General features: G+C 39.6%; 1 protein-coding gene across 10 annotated transcripts in view; it reads left to right on the top strand.

The window, feature by feature from the left end:
• Nucleotides 1–14,420: 14,420 nt before the first annotated feature.
• Nucleotides 14,421–23,120, top strand: part of TCF4 (transcription factor 4) — a gene marked incomplete at its 5' end in the record, with an annotated part of 345,132 nt that continues 336,432 nt past the window's right edge. For 2 of the 10 annotated variants that reach the window (XM_079109491.1, XM_079109492.1), the window contains 3 exons: nucleotides 16,016–16,159; nucleotides 17,063–17,153; nucleotides 18,811–18,883. In XM_079109491.1, coding sequence (XP_078965617.1) covers nucleotides 17,082–17,153; nucleotides 18,811–18,883 — 145 coding nt within the window. Of the gene's footprint in view, nucleotides 14,911–15,605; nucleotides 15,749–16,011; nucleotides 16,160–17,062; nucleotides 17,154–18,810; nucleotides 18,884–23,120 lie in introns of those variants that run through there. The other 8 variants (XM_079109488.1, XM_079109490.1, XM_079109495.1 and 5 more) reach the window with 8 other exon arrangements.

The raw sequence follows: 23,120 nt of genomic DNA, 5'->3' as shown, positions 1-23,120 counted from the left end.
CTCTTAGGGGGCTCAAGTTGCTCACTAAAGACAATGTTAATTGTAAAGAGTCACTTTTTGAGTCCATTTGGAACATGGGCTAAATCTCCACGGCACCTCACCCACAATATTTTTTTTATGATTAGTTGAAAATTTTAAAATTCAGTACCACATCCAGCACAGTGGAGCACACCTGCAATCCCAGAGATTTGGGAGGCTGAGGCAGGAAGAAGGCAAGTTTGAGGTCAACCTCCACAAATTTGGAAGACCCTCAGCAAAAATTATTATTAAAAATTAAAAAGAACTGGGAATATAGCTCAGTGGTAAAGTGCCCCTGGGTTCAACATCCACAACCAAAACAAAATAAAATAAAATAAAATTCTGCACCAGATTCTACTGATCTTTTAACCTACTGACCTTCAAGAACACTACAATTTTATCAAAGGTTTTGTCAATCACTGAGGTAATAAAAAGTACTTCCATTGGTTTATTGATATTCTTGGGAGATGGGTGTAAATTCTGGTGTACCCGTGGATATCTTTTTTTTTTTTTTTAGAAAAGCATATGAGAAAATACAATTCTTAGAAAAATGAATACCATATGAACTTGAAATTCATCCTGTCCCCCAACAATGAAGAGATTTGGCATAAACATAGTCAGATCTGCCCATTGCGCCTCTGAGCTGTAGGTATTGCTGAACATATGGCACATGATGAAACCTACTGTTCTCATTCCCCCTCCCTCCGAGATATGCAGACCAGACCCCATCAGCAGATCTAGGGAGGATAATATAATTATACCAAGTTACTGGATTTCAATGAGCTAAAAATGAATTAGGTAGCACTTTCCTAGCAATAGGAGTATATGCAAACAATGTTATTGAGTGAACATTATGAATTAATTTAACATAATTGTTACAGTAGATAAATATTCTCTAGCATTTCAATTGTCACCCATCTACCAGAAGAGCAGGCATGATTGAACAAATATGATTTTAATCAAGAGCAAGTCTGATTATTGGTTTATTTCTAGTCTCCCTTTTTTCCCCTGGAAAAAAATGTTTACATTGTGTAAGTTATAGATATAACACATTATTTGAAATGAAAAATTTGCCCTTATTCCACAAACATTTCTGAGCTATGCAGCTATATCACTTTCACAAAAATCTAGTTTGTATCCAGTATAAAATGACCATGACACATTGAAAGAAGAGAGTTTCTAATTACATCTTTAAGTCCTGCTTCTGGGCTGGGAACTATATGCATGGTAGAGGAAAGAAGAAAGTTTGCTACCCACATTGGCTCAGTGGGAAAACCGACTTGAGTAGAAGAGCAACCATCCATTCTTCACACTCTCAGAAATAACACGACAAAGATATTCCCAAATAATTTTAGACAAAGAGCAACATCTGTACTTCCTTATTCCTAAATTCCCTCATCTCCTTGGATTCACATGTGCTGCTAAAGCATCTACTAATTTATCTAAGAAGTGTTCAGCAGGAGTTGTAGTGATCAACTCTCATACTGCATTAGGAATTAGAACTGGGATGTCCCTAACGACCCAAGCACAATCTCATTCCCCAGAGCTGTAAGTCCCAAACTTGTGTGTCATTAGAATCACAATAGGAACTTTTAAAACAGATTTCAGGTCCACTCCAGAGTTTTTGTTTGTTTGTTTGTTTGTTTGTTTGTTTGTTTGTTTTTAATCAGGAGTTACAGGTGGGGCCCAGAAACCTGCATTTCTAATAAGGGCCCAGGTGGTGCAACCAGTCTGGGAACCACTTTTTTGAGAACCACTGCCCTTGAAAGGAACACAGCAAAGTTTAAACACCCAAGTTTAGGTGTTGGTGGGCATTACAGTATGCAAACCTTACTTTCAACTGAACTCTATTTCTGAGCTCTGTGGCTTCAGTAGGTTAATCCTCTATGCTTCCATTTCCTTGTGTTGAAAACAGGGAGTGATAATATCTGCCTCATCAGGTTTTGGTGTGTGTGTGAGACTGTGTGTACCTGTAGATAGATGTATGAAAAATACACATGCCACTTGTGTAGTTTGCTTCACCAACTTGGAGTATTAATGGGAGTCCATTTCTTTTATGTTACCAATTAATCATTCACACATCCAATGTAATTAGATGTCCAATGTCTGCCTCTTGAGACATCCTCCTCCAAAATATGTATCCAAGAAGTTTATGGAGTCTAAGAAGCCAGTCCACCTCCCAAATCTGGAAGTCAGAACCAGAGAGTCTAACCACTCTGGTGACCTCTATTTCTGCCCCACCACATGATGTCACTGTGGAAAACTTAGCTCACACCATCTCAAAATCAGCATGGGTTAAGTAATAAGCATAACATCTCACTTAGCATCTAAGTACTATTTCATAATTATACAAAGATGGTGTGAATATATCAGCGCTTTATAACAATGCCACAAAGCAAATGAAGTGATCCTTATTTTTATAGGAGAAGACCACTCTGAGAAGTTTAGGGGTTTATTTAGATCAATAATTCTCAACTGGGGGGACTTTGTTCCCTGGGGGTTCATTTGACAATACCTGGAGATGTTTTTGGTTTTCATGGTTTTGGAGGGTTGGGGAAGGCTACTGGTATTTGGTGGTAGAAGCCAGGAATGCAACTAAACATTCAACACTGGATGTGACAGTCTTTTACATCAAAGAGTATCTAGCCTAAAATGTTAATAATGCCAAAGCTATGAAAACCCGATCCAAGACCAAGACATTGGTAAGATCTGAACCAAGGGTTATTACTCCAAATCCAGGATTTTTTTCTATTATCCCTCAAATGGAAAACTTTTGTCATGACCTGAATAGGGAAGCACTGTCTATTATATTTTATATTATGTTCCTTTTTTCTTCTCATTTTCCTGAGCTCCAGAGAAGGGGTGGGAAATTATGCCTTTAGTAGATAGACAATGAAATGTTGCTATAGTATAAAATTAGTGCCAGTGACTCTGGAAAAGCGTTAAAAGCATAATCCTTCCCCCTTTCCCATTTCATCCAACTCTGTTATATTTGCAATTATAATGTTTTGGACCACGAAGGGTGACAAAATTGTACTGTGTTTCCCAATTCTAAGATTGAGATAGACAACATCTAGAACCACTCAGGGAAGATGGGAGGCAGGAGTAAATGATTGATTAACACATGTGTGCATTCTCCATTATCGATGGTAATGGCCCGTGGATATAATGTGTATTTGCCAAACTTGCTGATAATCCAAAAGTCATTTTTATTGAGATTTGGAATACAAAACATTTTTTAAAAGGAAAGTCATTGATCTAATAATTACCTTAATTTTGAGGTAAGCTACTAAAGCAGTTATTTTTAATTCCCTAAATACACATTGCTATGAGGCAGGAGAGGCATCCAAGAATGTACTCGTCAGTGGGGGATGCCAACAAAGATGAAAAATTGGAACAGGATTAGTAAAAGAATGGCTAAAAAAAAGTCGTGTTGTAGGCACAGCAAAGCCAAGAGGAGTCAAGGTAAGGGCTGTACAACAGAGTCAGGCACCTGAGTTCTGAGTCTGGGAGTGGGGAATTATTAACCTTATGATCTTGTTCAAGAGACTTAAATCTGCTCTACTCCCTTTTTCTTAGCTATGAAACCAAAACCTTTGTAGTACCTACCCTCTAGGACGGTTTTGAGACTACATACATTTATAAAATATGCCTTCCTCATAGTAAGAGTGACGTGGTATATATTTTCAATAGTTTACAGGCATTAATAAAATCCGAGAAAACCTATGTACAGGTTATATAATATTGCACTGTGGAAAAAAAAGAAAAAATAAAGGAAATCACAGAGGAATAATCATCTCACTGACCTGTTAATATTTTTTAAATCCCTAATAAGTAGATATGAAAATTATAGGTTGTATAAAGAGGAAGAATGTGAACCTTTTTTTAAAATGAATGTGTGTGTGTGTGTGTGTGTGTGTGTGTGTGTGTGTGTGTGTTGCTTGTGCATGCTCATGAAACTTAAAATAAGGTCCCAGAACTAACATCAGCCTCACCTGAGATCAACTGGATCCTTGCGTCATGCATCCAGTGGTATGCTGGTAAATGTTTATTCTCCAGCTTTCTGGGGAGAAGTCCTGGTTTTTAGTGTTTGCTGATTTCAAAGGTGTAAATGCTCCCACCTGGCCAATTGCAAGTCATCTATTTGGCTTCTCTGAACATGAAGTTGGGAAGAATGTACACAATCAACCCTCATGAACTGGAGCAAGCCGACTCCAATACACCGTTATATGGGTCCCTGCCCCTCCCCTAGATTTTCTAAATAGAGCCTCTGGGATTGGAGGAATATGAGTTTTAACAAGCCTCCAGATTATTGTGATGCTCATGAAAGTTTGTGAAGCACTGCTAAATAAATCATAGTGGGATTCTGCAGGTTCCTAGGTTTCTTGTAGAGCTGAAAAGCAGAGTCAATGAAAATCCCTGACTGAGCAACTTTGTTGAAGCCCAAATTATCCCATGCCAAGGAAGTATGGGGTCGTGTGCTCCAGTCTGAAAACTCATGACTAGTATATACATACGAAGAGAAAGCAGCCACAGGAGCACTAAAATATGCAAGAAATGAGAGTAGAATTTGCCAGCAGTGCAAGTATGCAGACGGGACTGTGGGGTCTGCAGGGTCCCTACCAGCAAGAACATCACTGTTCTGTGGATATCACCATCAGATTGCACAGGACCAGCTCTCAATAGTCACGCGAGGGCAGCCACGGAGGAAAACTGTTCAAGAATTTCTTGTGAATTAGACAAGAAATACATATAACAATTAGTCTACCTCAACTTCTGTCAGTAGAATTACACAACCAAAATACAATTTGCAAATGGCTAAAACATCATATGATAAAATTTGTCGCTGACTAAAAATAGCAGAATCAAATTTGTAAAACTTACTTCTCTAATATTTGCCAGGGAAAATTAACATAAGAGAAACAATAGCTATGTTGTTTTATTGTGAGCATACGTGATTGTTATCGTCTACTGATTACTAATAAAATTCTGAAAATTTAAAAAGAAAACATTATAATTTTCACTGTGGTAAAAAGATATAGCATGAAATTTATCACCCTGACCATTTTTTAAGTGAATAGCAATGTTAACCATTTGCACATTGTTCTGCTATAGACCTTTAAAACTTCTTCATCTTGCAGAACTGACTCTAAATCCACTGTACAACAATCCCTCTTTTCCCCTGCCCCTGGCAACCACTAACCCTACCTTCTGTTTATAAGAATCTGATGACTTTAGATCCTGTGCATAAGTGGAATTCATATAGTATTGGTTTTTAGGTTACTGCCTATTTCACTTAGCAAAATATTTTCAAGGTTCATTCATGTTACACATAGTACAGGATTTCTTTCATTGTTAGGCTGAATAATATTCCATTTTATGTGCATGAAGCTCTTTTTTAGCCATTCACCAACAGACACTTAGATGGCTTCCACCACTTGGCTAGTAGGCACAATGCCACAGTGAATATTGGATGTGTGAATATCTCAAGACCCTGTTTTAAATTCCTCTGCATGTGTATCCAGAAAAGAGACTACTCCGTATTCAAAAGTGACATTATTACTAATTATGAAACTATTGGTTACCACTTAGTAAATTTAATTTTTAAAAGTCATAGGTAAAGGTTCATTGAAAAGTTACAAATCAGTATCCCTGCCCAGAACAGAATGTTAGGCATTGGTACAATGAAGCATTCTGGGATAGTTTCTGGCCTCTAGAGGTTTAGATTCTAATTAAGAAGACAAGAGTAACATATAAATACAAAAATGACAGTAGTTTATATCAAAAGTAAAGGAGTTCATATCATACATTGCTGGTATGCATGCTAATTGGTAAGACCACTCTGGGAAACCATTTGACAGTGTCTTTTAAAACTGAAAAGTGCCTACCCATGGCCCAGCAATTCTAGGCATATAATAATGTATATCCTAGGTACATACACAAGAGAAATGAGTGTGCACCACAATACACATACAAAATGTGTTGAGCACTCTATTCCTACTAGCCAAAATTTAGAAAATCTAAAATTTGGAGTTGATGGAGTAGGTAAATAAAGCTTGGCTACATATACAATGGAATACTCTATAGCAATAAAAACAATAGTCTTCTACAGGCAATATATGGACAAATGTCACAGACACAAAAATGAGTGAAAGAAGCCAAATGAACACAAATACATACTGGAGGATTCCAAGTTCAGGAAGAGGTAAAGCTAAATAAGACAATAAGAATCAAAGAGCATGGGTATTAACTATGAGGAAGAAGAAGAAAGCTTTCTGGGTTACTGAAAATGTTCTCTGGGCAGTGTTACACACACACACACACACACACGTATATGAATATTTATTGAGCTGTAGAGTTAAGATTTTAAATGTTTACTGTACATATCTTACACTGCAATTAAAAAAAAATTTAAGTAAATGAAGTAGCTCAGGGGAGGGAGTAATGGAGGAAGGTCAAGAAGTCAGAGAGGACTTCAGAGGGGAGGTACAAATTGAGCTGGATTACATGAAAGGTAGAAATTTGCAAGGGAACAGCAAGGAGGAGATGATCAAGAACAATGCCCAGCGTCGAGGATGTCCAGGAAAGTTTAGCCACCCTGTGCTTGTCTCCACCAACATCCATCTTTCCTTCCTCTGGTTCAGAAGCCTGGGGGTTGGGCAGAGTTGGCTTCACCACAGCACTGAGGGTGGCCTTTAATTGGTTTGAGTCTTATCAGCATAATTACTTTAGAATGAGCATAAACCAGTCATTACACCATTTGGATCAAAGGCAAGTGTACTCCTAAAATGGTCTGGTAGTGTTGTGATTCAAGGAAACCAACAACTTTCTCCTCCTGGAGGAAAAAGGAGAGAGTTTCATATCAGTTTTTGCTGGCAGTCATCTTGGGAACATGAGGGAGTCAGCCTAACATGCAATGTGGGGCTGAGCTGGGTAGAAAAGTAGAGACATGAAGCTGGGACCTTAGCCTATGGTTCCACTCTAAACTTTTTGATTTGCAACCTTTTAATTTAAGGCAATTGACTTTTTCTGTTACTTTGTAACCTAAATAACTCTTCCACTGACCTACACACATTAATTCTTAAATGATTCTTCTAGTTTCCATGGCTATGGTCATACCCCTGCTTCAGAATCTCATGATTACTGGTTGACCAAATTATAATAGATTTCTACCTGGCTTATGTCTTCAGTTTCTAACTTTCATGTATCCTCCATATTACTTCCAGAATGTTCTTCTCAAGCACATCTGATCACTGCTGCTATGCGTATGATCCTTATGGTTCCATGCATTGTGAATAAAGGCCAATGGATCAAAAGTTGCCAATGCAATTTACACACTTTAGTTCTTCCAGCCTGCACATGAACCCTAAGAAGTTCTCACTTTCCAGTCTTTGCAGTGTGAATAATTGAGGCCAGGACATCCTTTTCTATCTGCTTCACAGATCCAGCTCTAAATCCATCTCTTCTATAAAGCCTTTTTGGCTCTCCAGTCAGTAACAATTACTCATTGTGTTATGGTCTCCAGGCATCCTTTTGCCTCCTGATAACTCTCTGCTTAGCTTGTCAGGAGTCCGGGTGAGATCTGCACGTCTGGCCCCCCCATAGGAGTGTGAATGCTGGCAGGTCAGGGGCCCTGTGTTTGCATCTTGATTTCTCACCACCCCTTGCATAGTCCTTTTCAAAGACAAACCAGTCAGTGTCATTGGTTAGTTGACTAAAGATCAGCTTTCTTTTTAAGGGAAGGGGACAGAGATAAAGTTGGAGGGTTTAGGTGGGGGCAGGGAGTTTTTGGAAAATTTTAAAAGCCAAGTGAGATGTATTAAACTCAATGATTTTATTCACTTTAGAATACATAAAAGTTTCTCTCTTAGTTCCAAAATTCCTTTTATTCCTTGTACTTTGTTTATTCTTCTTAAAAATTTTACCTGCTCAACCATATCCTTTTCTCTGGGGAAGGGGAAGATGGCTGTTGGATTTGGAACATTATGCAGTATTAGAAGAGATAGGATATGAAGATGATTAGCTTTAAATTTCTCTTCTCCATCATGACCCCAGAATTTGTTCGTGGATCCTCTAACAAAGCAATAACGCTCATCTGCTTGAGCTGTGGTTTTAAATGTTTTTGATGATTACATAGCATGCACATATGATACTGCATACCATACCACTGAAATAAGACTTAGGGAAAAGAAACACTACTTTTAATTGGAGTGCTACATGTTGCTATGTTCTACGTTATTCCATTTCACTTAAAAAAAATAAATAAAAGTTGATCCAAATAAATTCTATGACCATTAAAGAGTTAAGACTTGTAATTTGAAAAATGTAACACTAAACATATATCCTAACTGTAAGGTTACAATTATAGGACAAACACTGGGTTGAGTGCTTTTGCTATTATTATTACATTTGATCTTATACAATAATTTTATGACAGATCATTATACCCATTTTATGGATGAGGAAACTGAACCTCAGAGTTCCGCAAATTGCTCTCGGTCACACAGTTGTAACATAGCAGAGCTAAGATGGGAATACAGGTAGACCATACTTCTTTTTACAACTCAGTGACATGAGCCGTGGCTCTGGGTCACAGTCAACTGCAGGAGAGAGCTGCATGTGCTGAACTTGCAGTGCACGCGAGGAAGGACCAGACCACAGGATACAGACAAAATGCTCTCTACCTGACAGCTTCATCTCTTCTCAGGGACTCCATCCCTGCACCAGTCTCCCACTCAGCAAGTCCTTCAAAAAATGACACAATGCTTAAAATAGAACACTCCAACTGTAACAAAAACACTTTTATGATTAGGAGGAAATTTCTATGAGGTTGGCATTACATCTTTTGAGTCTTCCTTAAATTACCAAAACTCCACAAACACTAAGAATGAAAGATTGCAAAAGTTTCATTTTTTCCCCTTTCCTTTTCTCAAACCTAAGAAACATGTAAAACAGGCAAAATCTAAATCCTGTTCTCTATATGGCTTGGTCCATAATCATCAATCTGTTGTATGAATTTATTTCTAAAACCACTTATTTTTCTAGGTTCCTGTTGGAGAAATAATTAATTCCATAAACAATCACGATGTATCAAGCAGTGTTCTAGGTCTTTAGGATACAAAGACCCGTCCCTCCCTTTGTAAAGGAACAGGGGCTGAAAACAGAAAACATAAGAAACCAGTAATTGCACACGGTGCTATCCATGATAAAATAATGGCACAAGGTGTTAAGAAACACCAGTGAATCGAATCATAATCATGGAAGAGCAGAACTGATTTTTCCTTTTAGAGTTTGATACTTTTAGATGTTTGGGAGAGGTTGGGGAAAGGAAAGGGGAAAAAATGAAACCTTGGCAATTTTCATTCTTAGTGTCTATGAAGTTATGTTAATTTAAACAAGATTCAAAGATTTGGTGCCAGCCTCATAGAAAGTTCCTCCTAATCATAAAAAGTGTTTCTCTGTTACAATCCAAGCGTTTTATTTTAAGGGTTGTATCACTTTATTTTTCTTTTTATTTTTTGAAAGGCTTGTCGAGTGGGAGATTGGTACAGGCATGGAGTTTCGGAGAAGAGATGAAGCTGTCAGGTACAGAGAATTTTGTATGTACCCCAAGTGGTCTGGTCCTCCCTTGCTTGTGCTACAAGTGTGAAGTTCAACATGAGCAGGTCTTCCCTGCAGTTGGCTGGACCTAGGGCCATGGCTTATGTCATTGAGCTTTAAGCAGAACATGGTTCTACCTGTGTGTCAACCTCAGGTCTACCCATTTGCGGCTATGTGACACTGGATAATTTGCTGGACCTCTGAGCCCTCAGTTTCCTCCATAAAATGCTAAAATATTATAATAATGAACAATATGATGACAGCATCTTATACTGCATTCATGTTGAGGAAGTTGTCCCCATAGTTTGGAAAGTAAGGCATTTACCCTGGTTTTCTCTTTAGGGCATTCAACTGAAGTGACAGGATTATTAGTGGCCTATTGCAAATCATACTGAACATTCACCACTGACATTAACTAAGAATGAAATTAGAATAAATAAAAACTTAAGAGGAACTGATCTGAAAAGGGACAAAAGCTGCACTCTTCATTGTATAGTGTGCCTCTTGAGGATGAAAATAGGTTTCCTCATTCATCTATTTAATAAATTGATTATTAAACAACTAATATACGCTGGGAATGCAGTAGGTGTGGAAACAACAGGGTGACCAAGATTCATGTGTTCCCCTGCATCGTGGAATTCACCAGTCTGGACAGGCAATAACAAAAGAAAAGGCGCCACCAAGTATACAAAAACTGATGTCACAGAGAGTAATAAAACAGGATACTTACTTCAGACAGGATAATTAGGAAGGCATCTAGAAGGAGGTGAAATTTAAGCTGAGACCAGAAGAATGATAGGGAGTCAGACTCATGAACAGTCGGGGAAAGAATCAAGGAACAATGAAGGCAAAGGCCCTGGGGTTATACAGGACTCTTTGTATATGATAAAGCTCTAGGTTTCTTTCTTAGAAAAAGGTTGGAGCTCTCCCTTTCTATCCCTCACCGGCCTTTCTCACCCACCTTTCATGATGAGTATGGCTCTAGATTGGGGTCCTGGATACTTCTGCCCATTCAATATATCAACCTAAAGATATGTGGGGGCAGTCTTCTCTTTTGCACAGGTCTGCCACAGGCTGTGTCTTGCTCACAGTGACTTAGCTACTCAATCAAGACTGCCCTTGACATTTATATCATTGTGATTTCTTTACCTACATTTTTGCCTGCGGTCCTGATGAGACTAGATTGCTGACATACGGTAGATGCTAAGAAATTTTTCGGTGAATTTCTTTAGAGTATCAGAGAGCTGACTTTTTGGTTTGTTGTTTGTGGCTGGGTTTGCTTATTTATTTTAATAGGGGCAAGGAGAGCAAACTGGATGGAATTTGAAGGAGAATGCGATGGCATTCAGTTACTGAGGATGACTTTTGGCTCTACTCCTCCTTATTAGCAAGGTGACCTTGAACAAGCCATCCCACTTGAGCCTTGACGAACTCAACTGCAAATGAAGGTTTAGGTCCAAGTGCCTTTCACGTCTATTTTTTTTCTGTGAGTCAGTGTTTTGCCAATTCCTTCCACACTCCTTTGAAAGAAATGTTTGTGTTTAGGCCTTAATTCTAAGCCAGAGTAATGCCTTATATTTAATAGGAATTTGTTGTTTTCAAAGCACTTTTAACTTCCCCCATCTCATTTAATTTTAACCAGTCATTTAAGTTTTTTTCAGACAGGGTATAAATTTAAAAAATCTGACAAGATGGGAAACTTGCCCAAGGTCATAAAGTAATAGGGGAATGACACTCGTATGTACCCTCCCGACTAGAGGACGGTACCATGAATTAGATAGGACCTCTATAATGTGTGAATGAAGCAAATTGCTTACTCCAGAAAAAAAAAAAAAGCCCCTACTTAAAAAAAAAAGTTAATGAGGCTTGACAACATTGAAATTTGAAGTTTATATTTTTTTCGAGTTAAACTCTTCAGCTGCAAGGCTAGAAAAGGACTTAGGTTAACTCAGTTGGGAGGAAAGGGGTCACTGCAGGAATTAGGTATCTCCAGGACAGGAGGCAATGCAGTCTTCATAGTAATTGGAAAAATGTCTCGAGGACACTTCTTTCTTGGATTTCCTCATTTGTCTATATTTCTCTTGGAACTCCCAAGACCTTTCTCTCTTATCTGAAGAGGTGTTTCTTCTGCTTACTCATGGTTCTCATTTCCTTATTGCCACAGATCTCATTTGGCTTGGCTTCCTGGCACCAGTTTTGGCCAGCTGACTCTCATGTCCACTCCTTCATTCACTAGACTACTGTCAACCTCTTCCCTTTTTACTTCCTATGGTCCAAACTGTTGGGACTGGGGTGAGAAGGAGTCATGTGGCACCCACACCAAGTTTCATCTTATTATGAACTGAATACTTGGGTCTCACTCTTCCCACCCCAAATTCCTGTATTGAAGCCCAAATGCTCAAGTGATGGTATTAGGAGGTGGCACCTTTGGAAAGAAATTAAGTTTAATCCCCATGATGGGATTAGCGTTCTTAAAAGAAGAGTGACCAGAACTCTGTGTCAATTGCATAAGTATAGTGCAAGAAGGGAGTCATTTACAAGTCAAGAAGAATCCAAAGCAGAATCTTACGGTTGCTGGCACCCTAATCTCAGAATTCACTGATTCCAGAACTGTTGAAAATTTACGTTTGTTATTTAAATCACCTAGTCCGTGATATGTTGTTATAGCAGCCCAAGTTGACTAAGATACACCTCTCTATCAGGAATTTTACAGACAGGTTTCCCAGGCAAGGGAGTCTGTAGATAGAGCAAACACCCAAAATATATCTACTATACTTGCTTTTTTAAAACCTTACAGAAGCTTCCAAATCTCTTTTTCTAGGTGTCTCCCATCTTCATAAGTAAAATTAGAAAGTACCTATCATCTGACAGTTTTCAGGAAAAAACAAAGACAAAAACACCCACATTGTCCCTTAATTTAAGACAGGAGGGAAGTTGCATGGTTTTCTGATTGTAGGGTCAAAAAAAAAAAAAAAAAAAAAAAAAAAAAAGTACTAGACTAGCAACAGGGTGCCTTTAGATTTCCTTTAGATTTCAAGCCTGATCCTATCATCTATCATGATTTCTGGACAGATCATATATTGCCCTTGAAATTCGGAGGAGGGGGAAACGTAAAAAAATTAAAAGCTAAAAGGGATTTTATGGCATTATCTAATCTAACCTCTGCATTTTACAGCAAAGGTCATTGACATTGAGCCTTAGGTCACTGAGCTCATTAGAGGTAGAGTCAAAGGAATATTTCTGCCAAGCCAACCTTTGTGATCTTTTCATGACATTGGTGCAGCCTGTAGGAGATTTACTGTAAGAACTCCAGATAAGGCTTGGGATAATGCAGCATAGAGTAGTATCTAAACATAAAGTACTATTTAAGATGAGAACATGTAATGGGATAAAAGACAGGGATTGTCACAATGGGTGAATGGATAAGAAAACCACACATAACATGCCATAATTCTTGTTCTGAAAAAACTTAGAAATAAACAAAAGACCTTAAAAATTGATCTCAACTCTGTTAGTGCCACCAATGTGTCAGAAAATAGAGATTAGGACGTTCCCAGTGCCAGATGGCATAGGAACATGGTTAATGTGGACTCTAATAACAGATTGCCTTTGAAGGTGGGCTCTTTCCCTCAATGTAGAGAGTTGTCTTAGGCAAGTTTATACCACTTAATAAACTTTGTCCTGGGTCAAGCTATTCCACTTTACTCTCTTCTGTTTCCCAATATGTAAAGTTAAGTCAGAAAGAAAAACTGCATAGGTTTTTTCTCAGAATTCAGATGGCCAATATTTGTGAAATTCTTAGGACACTGGTCCTGGCACATAGTAAACACTCTGTTACCTGTCATCATTATTAATGGCTTTCTCTGCTGGGAGGACTAAAGCTATTCTTTTGAGATAGGTAAATCTCCATTTAAAATCCTGTTGGCTACATTAGGCATCAGTGAGTTAACTGAGGAATGAGGGGGTGAAATCAGAGTATTTCTTGAGTGGTGGCTCCATCTGTATCGGTATTCTGTTCAAATTCTTCAAAGTGGATACCGTTTATTTGCACTTCACACATCAGAACAAGCTAAAGACGGTAACTGCTTGGCCAGAACAGGAATTGGAAGTCAGTCGTGGCTCATGGTACAAATCTCCACTTGAGGCCACACAAGGATACGTGGAGGAAAGGAAGGCTCTCTGGACTGGCCAAGTTCTCTCTCTTGCAGGGGGCCTGCAGGCGGACGGGGGCTGGGTGGCGGAGGGGAGAGGACCCGCAATCCCTCTTCCATCCCGGGAAAGACAACGGCTCGGCGGCCTTTCCCCTGCCGCCTACGCCTCGCAAAGAACACGGATCCACAATGCGGGGGAACCCGGGCTCGGCTGCCTTCGGTGAGGCCCGCGCGGCCTCTTCCAAGCCTCCCTCCGGGTCAGCCCGGGAGCGGACATCCTCTGCGGAAGTCTGTGGAGCCTATATTCCTGAAAGCATTCAGAAACTGTATTTTGTGGTCAAAGATCGAGTCGGCCAAAGATCGGAAGAAATGGGACAGGTGGAAGCGCGCGAAGACGCGGCCTGCAATCAACCCCAACCCAAGGAACCCTTGCAGTGCCACCCCCACCGCGCGACGCCCTGCGAGAGCCCCGCCACCCGCCTCCGTTCCCGGAGGAGGCGTGGCCGACGCGCGCCGCCATCTTGGCCAGCCTCTCTAGGCGCTCTGTTTACCACTCTATGGTCGCCCGCTCCCCGCCCCCCGCCCCTCCCCAGTCATTGTCTGGAGGAGCAGCCGCGGCCGCAGCGCCTTCTCTTTATAAGCCCGCAGTGCCCGGATGTGAATGGATTACAATGTATCTTTCAGGGGAAACCTATTATTATCAATGTGACTCCACGGGGGAGTCAATGGTGATGATGATGAGGAGGAGGATGATGATGATGAGACACCTCTAAACTTGGAACAAGTTTAAGACTTTATAAGAGGAGAAGAGAAAAAACCAACAAGATTTGTTGAGGAAAAATTATAACTATCCTGTGTTGATAATTTTTTTATAAACAATAAGAAAAGTTGTTGGATTTTTTAATGATTTATTTTTTGGGGGAGGTAATTTGTTGCAGTTTTATGGTGGAAAATGCAAAAACCAGAGCCAGGTGCATAATCTTGTAATCTGTGGATATCCCTGGAGCAGGACTGAGTACTACTTAAAATACTTTTTTGGGGGATACACATGTGAGATACTAAGTACTTGCCGAAGATTTTTGTTTCTCTCTTTAAAGTCTCTTTCCTTGGAATATTGTGAGCATATTTGTGGCCATTTAAGGTAACGTTTACAATTTGCTGTCAGAGTAAAACTGTTTGTAATTGAATTAATTTTTTAAAATGTCGATCCCATGCTTTATTAAAACAAAGGAACGACCTATTAAATAATTGCCAATGCGAAAAAGTATGTGCATTGCATTTTGTGTATGTACTTGAACATCTAGTAATACCAGGGTGTGTAGAATGTGGTTTTTTAACACACGTTAAAATAGCGTATGTTGCATATACTGGAAAAAGCACGCTTGTTATTACGAAACGATAGAATTATGAAGCTTAATTTTTATCCTAAAAAGTGATGTGAAAAAGTGTGTTTTCAGAGCATGCAGGGCCTATGATGTAAATGTTGGATGAAAAACTTATAGTGCTGGCGAACGCGACTTTGCGTGCCTAGGAACTCAAGTGTAAAAACAAACAACATCCACACCCACCCCCCCAAATTGCCCTTTTTTTTTTTTTTTTTTTTTTTTTTAACGAAGTTTGCAGCTCTACTATTCTGTGACTTAAGAGGGTGGTGAGCAAAGTATGCAATTCAGGTTTTGCCCCCAACGCAAACCTACTAAAATGAAAATCTCCCCAGCAAAATGTGGCTTGGTTTATGTATGGAAAAGAAAAATATTGTTCCTCTTGGCAAAGTCTTTTTGCATCACGTGTATTTGCAGCCTAGTATAAACTTGCTTTGCCGTGTGTGGATGTGTGAGTGAGAGGGAACGAGAGTAAGAGAAAGAAAGAAGTGAGGGGATGTAAACTCGAATAAATTTCAAAGTGCCTCAGACGGATGAAATGGGCAAAAACAACTGTTCAGGCTTCAGATTGTAACTGATGAGCTGAGGAAAATGAGGGTGCTCGATGAATTTTCGTTCGTATTTTTTGCGAGGCGGGGGAGGTGTTGAGCTTTTTTCTCGGGGGGGCTCGCGTCCCCGGCAGCCCGACCCGGAGCGAGCCGCGTCTCCCGCCGGAGCCCCCCCACCCATTTCTTTGCTGAACTTGCAATTCCGTGCGCTCGGCGTGTTCCCCCTCCCCCCTTCCCTCCGTCCCCTCCCCTCCCAGGAGAAGAGAGTTGGTGTTAAGAGTCAGGGATCTTGGCTGTGTGTCTGCGGATCTGTAGTGGCGGCGGCGGCGGCGGCGGCGGGGACGGAGCAGGAGCGGGCGCGGGCGCCGGAGAGGAGTGGCGGTGGCGGCGGCACTGGTTAGACATGAACGCCGCCTCGGCGCCGGCGGTGCACCGACAGCCCCTTCTCGCGCGACGGGCGGTAGTAACCGGCCCGGCGGGCTCGCGGGGCTGCCGCGCCGGGCGGCGCGGGGCTCGGGCTCGGCTCGTGCGGCCCCGCCACGCGGCTCCGCGCCTCCCGCGCCGCGGGCTGCGGCTCCCGGCGCTCCCAGAAGAGACCCCCTTCCCCTCCCGCGCCTCTTCCCTCCCCCTCGCCGCGGCCCCCCACCCTCCCCAGCAGTGCCCGCTCGGAGGGACGGTGACTTTGCCAAGGGCCCCTGACTTTAAATTTTTACAACCCTTCTTCTTTCACAAATTAGGGTGCTGGACAATTACAGGACCCGACCCTCCACCCGGCCCCCCCCACGCCGACCTGTCCACCCCTCCCCCTTTGGACGTGTTTTCACTCCGGAGACGCTCATCTTTAATTTCTTTATAGCTACTTTGAAATGCAGAAGGGAGTGGGTGTGTGTGCGTGTGTGCGCGTGTGAGTGTGTGTGTGCGCGCGTGTGAGTGTGTGTGAGGGGGTGGGGTGGAGGGTGGGGGGAAAGTTGAGACCGGATCGTTCTGAGTAGTTTCTCTTTTCTCTGTGATCCATTCATTTCTCGCTCTACCTCCTGTTGCATAAAATGATGCGCTGAAGAGCGGCTTTTTTTTTTCCCCCTTCCCGGATTTGGTTTTATAGTGGATGTTACCAGTTTGATCGTCTCTTTGGAAATACAATATCGCTTTTTTTTTTTTTTTTTTTTTTGCTATTGCTGCCTATTCCATCTTAAAAAACAAAAACAAACAAAACCCACAACTCTCCCGTCCCTCCCTCCTCTTCTACCTTAATCCCACCCGCCCCCATATCCCACCCCCAACCCCCCAGTCTCCAAAAATCCGATTGTGTTTTCTTCAAGGATTGGGACTGGATTTTCTGATTGCGGTTATTTCCATGTTCTAGGTTTGTGTGATTTTGCTAAATGCATCACCAACAGCGAATGGCTGCCTTAGGGACGGACAAAGAGCTGAGTGATTTACTGGATTTCAGTGCGGTAAGAAAGAACGGTGGAAACTAACAACAGCTGTGGAAAAAAAAAAAAAAAAAAAAAAAAACCCCAAACAAAAAACCCCAAACACTCAGCTAGAAACCAATAGTACTTTAAAGGACAGGGATGATTTTTTTTAATTGGCGGAATCCTTGGTAAATATGAAGGTCTGTTTGACAAGTTTTAACTCATTTTGGGGTGTGATGAACGATTCAGGCTTTTTTAGAATCTAATTACTTGCCTGTGAATTCCTTACCCACAATTCCCCAAATAATGGAATCTCACCCCAGTGGACAGGGAAAATAGACACCCCTAAAACTGCAAACCACCACTAAAACTTGGCCATGAATGAACACCGAGAGTACCAATACTTTGTGCACTACTCCTTGTGTTATTTATTATTTTCTGGAAATGGAAAACTGAAAATAGCAGACCCGTAGTGTCTTTAAAGTTTTAAACTGATGATGCTGTGGATTGGTAGGACTGTAGTTCTCCTAGTTACCTCTTTTCCTGGGATCTCTGAAAACTCCTATGTGTGTGCTGAGCATACATTCTTTAGAACCCTTTGGACTATTTTGTAGATTTCATAGTCCTGAGATCAGCACAAAGAGGAACTGACACACTGTGGAGTTTTACGACTGTACTTGGTCCTTCTCCATCCCCTCGCTTCCCTTTCCTAACCCAAGTTCCAAACATGTCAGCGGAATTAATTCATTTTTAATGCCAGATAAGTTTGGTATAAGATGCAGTTTGTAAAGCAAAATAAAAAGAATCCACAAAACACACAAATAAAATCCCACCGCCTTCTAAGTGGGCTCTTTCATGCTGCTGCTGCTGCTGCTGCTGCTGCCGCCACTGCTTGCCAACTGCTGCTCCTCCTGTAGACCTTCTTTTGGAGAAATGGCTTTCGGAAGTTTTGCCAGGAAACGTAGTAGCCGTAGGCAGCTTTGCAGCCCCCTTTCTGCTTGCTGCACTTTCTCCATTCGTTTCTTTGCTTTTCGCAGGCTCTTGACTCAGGGAAGGTGTGCATTATCCACTAGATACGTGGAAAAGAGGGAAACCAATTAGGGTCGAAATAAATGCTGGAGAGAGAGGGAGTGAAAGAGAGTGAGTGAGAGAGACAGAGAGAGAGAAAGAGAGAGAGAGAGAGAGAGAGAGAGAGAGAGAGAGTCTTGCTTCAAATTGCTCTCATGTTAAAGACGAAATGAGAATTTAGTGCAGGTGGCACTTTTATTTTTATTTGGGTTCACATATGACAGGCAAATCCTGTACGGGATGGAAAATGGACATTGCCACGTTTATGGCCAAGGTTTCAGTATAAAACAAAACAACTTTTTCTTCTCCTTGTCAAACTAATGTTTTCTAGAAAGGCTGCTACCCTGCAGCCTGAATCTTGATAACATGGGGACTGTGTTTGTTCAGAGTGTAGCAGTACTGCTTGGCAATCTAGTGCACCCGAGGAAAAAAGAAAGAACAGTGGTAATGGGGAGGGGGTTCTGAAAGGTTGTGCCTGTTTTAGCTTTAAGTTGACTGGTGATGTATTTTACTAAATAAACCCTTAGCATAATCTCTAAGTTATTTGGTAAGAGTACGAAAGATCTTTGATGAACTCTTAAGGCACAGTGTCTTCTTTTCAACTGTAATATTTCTTTGTTTCTTTTAGATGTTTTCACCTCCTGTGAGCAGTGGGAAAAATGGACCAACTTCTTTGGCGAGTGGACATTTTACTGGCTCAAGTATGTAAATTCTTTTCTTAGTGTGAAGTTAAATGTTCTTAGCTGTTTATTTACTCATTGAATATTTTTGGCTCTGTTGAAGTGTTCTGAAAAAAGTCATTGAATTGTAGCCTATAATGATATGGTTATCTCATTATCCATCAGTAATGTAACTTATACAAAATGTTATTTTTTGCCATTAAAATTAGATTCTTTTTTAAAGTAAGAAAAATGGTCTTAAAATTCCATCACTCAATTTAAAAGTGATTTCTAATATAGTTGTAATCAAACACGTGAAGATAATGCCAGTGTTGACATGGGGAATACATTAATGTTCCTTATTTGAAAACAGAGGAAAAAAAATCTAACTTTCATAAAAAGGGGAAATCCCTTGTAAATAATATCAGTTATTAGGTACTGTGTACAATTACCCTTTTAAAGCAACGAGCACTTAATTTTGCAGATGAATGCTGCCTAGTAAACCGTAGCTGTAAATAGCCTCTTGCTAAACTAAGAAGCTAAATATGAATTAATTTCTACTTAAAATATTCTTTTTGATGCTTTGGCTGTTTCTTTTCCCTCATCATTTACTTTTGCAATGATTTTTTGCTATATTTAAAGTTGCAAATTTGGGAAGACTTTTAACATTTGTAAATGAAAGATCTTTGGTGATGCTTAAAAAAAAAACGTTAGCGGTATTCACAAAGGAATCTGTGCACAATGATTATCTGGCATCTGAGGAGTTTTAGTAAGGACTTTGAATGTCTGTTACTAAAGTGAAAACTAAAAACATGATATTCATTTAAGCATTTAAGATGCATTTTTTTGTTGTTCCATGAATTTTAAATAAGGAGTCATACATTGTTGCCTGCTACCCTTTAAGGTCCAAGGCTTAAATCCATTTATGCCTGTTAAACAGCTGCAGTATTTTAGGAGTTCTGGCAATGGTATATAACAGTACATTAGGCAGAGTACTGTTCTTAAGTCAGACTGGTAAATGTTGACATCTTTGAGCCTGTAAGATGCCAGTGGAGTTGTCTATCAACTATAAATATAATTTCACATCTTTTAATTTTCATCTGGTGCAATAGCAATGAAAGAAATCTGTTTCACCTAGATAATTTGTGTAATTGGTATATTTTTATAAAATTGAAAGCTTTTAAAAGTTGCTCATTTTGAAATAAGTTATTTCTGTTGACCTCCATAAGTCTAGGGAAATTTGTCTCTAAGTTGATTTTTATATGAGATACCTCCTATAGTTATATTTTTGGGTCCACTTTGATTAAAAGTACTGTTGAAAATGTGTTGGTGCTTTACTGTCCTGGACCCTAATAGTTTCTGTCTGAGGACCTATGGGTTTTTTTTTGTTGTTGTTGTTGTTGTTGTTGTTATTGTTGTTGTAGTTGTTTGTTTGTTGCATTTCTATTACATTTGTTTCTCTATGGCATTCTCTGTATAACTTTTAAGATAAAATATTAATATGAATGTTTGAAGCAAAGATGAATACAAGTGTTTAGATTGGTTTTTCATGTTAGACACTGTCAAAACAGTAACTAACTTTACCTCTGACAGTAATTTTCTTAATGTTTTACTTAAAAAATGTGTTTTTAGTTTAAATCTGAAAGTAGATGTCAGACAGACATAGAGATGGACTACTTTCAAAGTCAGTATAAAATACTTGCTTCCACTGTTGTAAAGATGGACACATTTGGAATGACTTAAATGTATTACTTTAGATATGGTTTAATAATTAAGATGAATTAGAGGTATGACATGGATTAGACAACTGTGCATCTGGGCCTTTCTATATGCACATTTAAGTAAGGTCTTTGCTGTTATGTTTAAGTGTTCACAGAGAGTATGGGATGGATAAATTGAATACGTATTTATGTATTTTGGTAAGTAATCACATATCAAAACTTACACAGTTCTTAAGATGATGATGTGTGTGTACATAGATGTATTTGTTGGTGTGTGTGTGTTTATGCATACATGAACCAAGAGAGAGACTTTGTCCTTACTAAATCATGTTACAGTATTTCTAATGAATATGTAGTGGATAGCCAATGATTATTTTCAAGGTGTTGAACTTAAAGTTACTTTGTACCCGTGGTGTAGTTTGCAGGACCAGATGTTTGCTTGTAAGGGTAGAAAGTATTGACTCTTTTATTCTGCCTGTCTGATTGAAAATGCAGGGTATTCATTCCGTGCTGTATGATGGTGACTATAGCCTGTAGATGCAGATGGGAATGTTAGTTTTCCCCACCTATGAAGACATATTAGAACACAGGGCTATTCGTGAAGAAGATGACTTATATTCTACTCAGTAGAAGATAAATCTTTCTGAGGCATAACAAATTTTTTAAAAAGTCAAGAAACTGCACCTTACCCTTTAACTGAAAGGAAGAACTAGAAACTTTGGATAGAGAAATAATTTTCTAAAGTTACTTCAAGTTAATATCCATTGCCCTGAGTGAACTCAGATGTCATTTTCATGAGTAGCTTTGAAACTTGGATCCAGGGAAGAGAGGTTTGAACTATAAGTAAACTATTCCTAGTTGAAAAATCAGCCATATTTTTCAGAGTGAGGCATGGTAATATTTCATGCTTAAAAGTTCCAAATAGCTTTTGATTCCATTAATACAGGATGCTCCATCATGATTTGCAATGTGAGAACGAAAATAATGTGTAGCCATATTCTCTTTAATCTTTCATTTCACAAACTTGGTTTTTCCTACCACCTTAAGGAATGGGGAGGCTGCTGGGGAGAATGGAATGTAACCTGAGCTACAGCCTGACATTCCCAGGGAGCATTTTTCACATGAAAGGCTTTTGTCAACCCAGGAAAGGACCAGCAGTTTTTGTTTGATGTTTGCAGGTGTTCAGCAGAAAGCAGTAAAACAATTCAGCCATGATGGTCCAGAGCCTCCATGACCTTCATGGGGAGAATTGGTGGGCTCTGGAATTATTTTTATAAAACAGTTATAACCTGTATGATAATTTATACAAAGGGATTTGATATTGATTATATCATTGATTTTAAAAATCATCTAAAAGCATCTACACTCCTGGATGATTGGAAAATTGTTTTCATTAAAAAGTTGGATGACAGAGTTATCAAAAGAAAGTTCCTTAAGTGTTCAGATTTTTTGATCTGGAGAGGCTTAATTTTCCGATATGAAAAATAAGTGTACTTTATTTGGTTACATTTGAGTCTTGTGAGTAAAAGGTAAACATACTGTCACACTGGCATCTTTTTAAAAGTAGTTTCAAGTTGGGCCTAAAATTATGTATACTAAAGAACTTATAGGTCTGCTGTGGTCACATGTATTTCTAACTGGTCTATGATAGATCCCTCATCTTCCTCCCTTGGTTTAGAAGTTGATCTTTAAGCAGCCTTGTACCTATTTAGTTTTACTTAAGTGTTGAGCAGTTGTTAAAGGTTGCCCAACAAACTGGTGTTTGAACGATTAAGAGCAATAGTAAAATATCTCTCTTAAGAGAGAAACATTTCTTGGCATTCATATAAGTTAGCTAACTTCTGTGTGCATGACACCAAAAGATGTCAATTAAGTAAATTCAGTGAGGAAAAAAAAAAAAAAAACAGGTAAATAATTTTGTCTGATAGAGAAAATTCCAGTGGTCAGCATCCTCAGCTCGTTTTCATCAGTATCAATTTGAGTTTATGGTGATGGTATGAAAAAATTGGTCTGCCCTTGAAAGTATTTGTTGAGGACAGCTAATGGCTATCCTGTGTGTGTGTGTGTGTGTGTGTGCGCGTGTGTGTGCGCGCGCGCCCGCGCAAGCGCCCATACATACCATTGTACATTTTGTACTCGTATAACTTTTTGTAAAGGGCACAGCAATTAATGGGTTTTTAAAATTACAGTGTTATCAGGCTCCTTATCTAGAATCATAGAGTTTGAGGGATGGAAACCCCTTAGAAGTACACTGTCCAGAACTTTCAAGGTTTAGCCAAAGAAAACTGAAGCTCAAGTTAGGGAACTTCTAGACTGTTCCATTGTTATTCTAGAAACCTAGTTTTGATTCATTAATTCTCTTTGGCACTACAAACCCTTTATTGGATATAACATTGGTTTCACCATTGTTTTCCTTTCATTTGTCCTGCATAATGGGCTAGCAGGATTTGTGTGGTGATATTTGTCCCTGTAATGGCTTCTGTGTGCATGTGCCCTCTGCATGCTTTCCTCAGATTTGGAGCTGAATTTTAGATTACTGATCATTCCCTTTTGCCTGG

This window comes from Sciurus vulgaris (genome assembly GCF_902686455.1).
Source record: "Sciurus vulgaris genome assembly, chromosome: 13".
In the NCBI taxonomy this organism is placed as follows: Eukaryota; Metazoa; Chordata; class Mammalia; order Rodentia; family Sciuridae; genus Sciurus; species Sciurus vulgaris.
The sequence above is the reverse complement of the archived record's forward strand: the minus strand, read 5'-3'. Positions and strand labels throughout refer to the sequence as shown.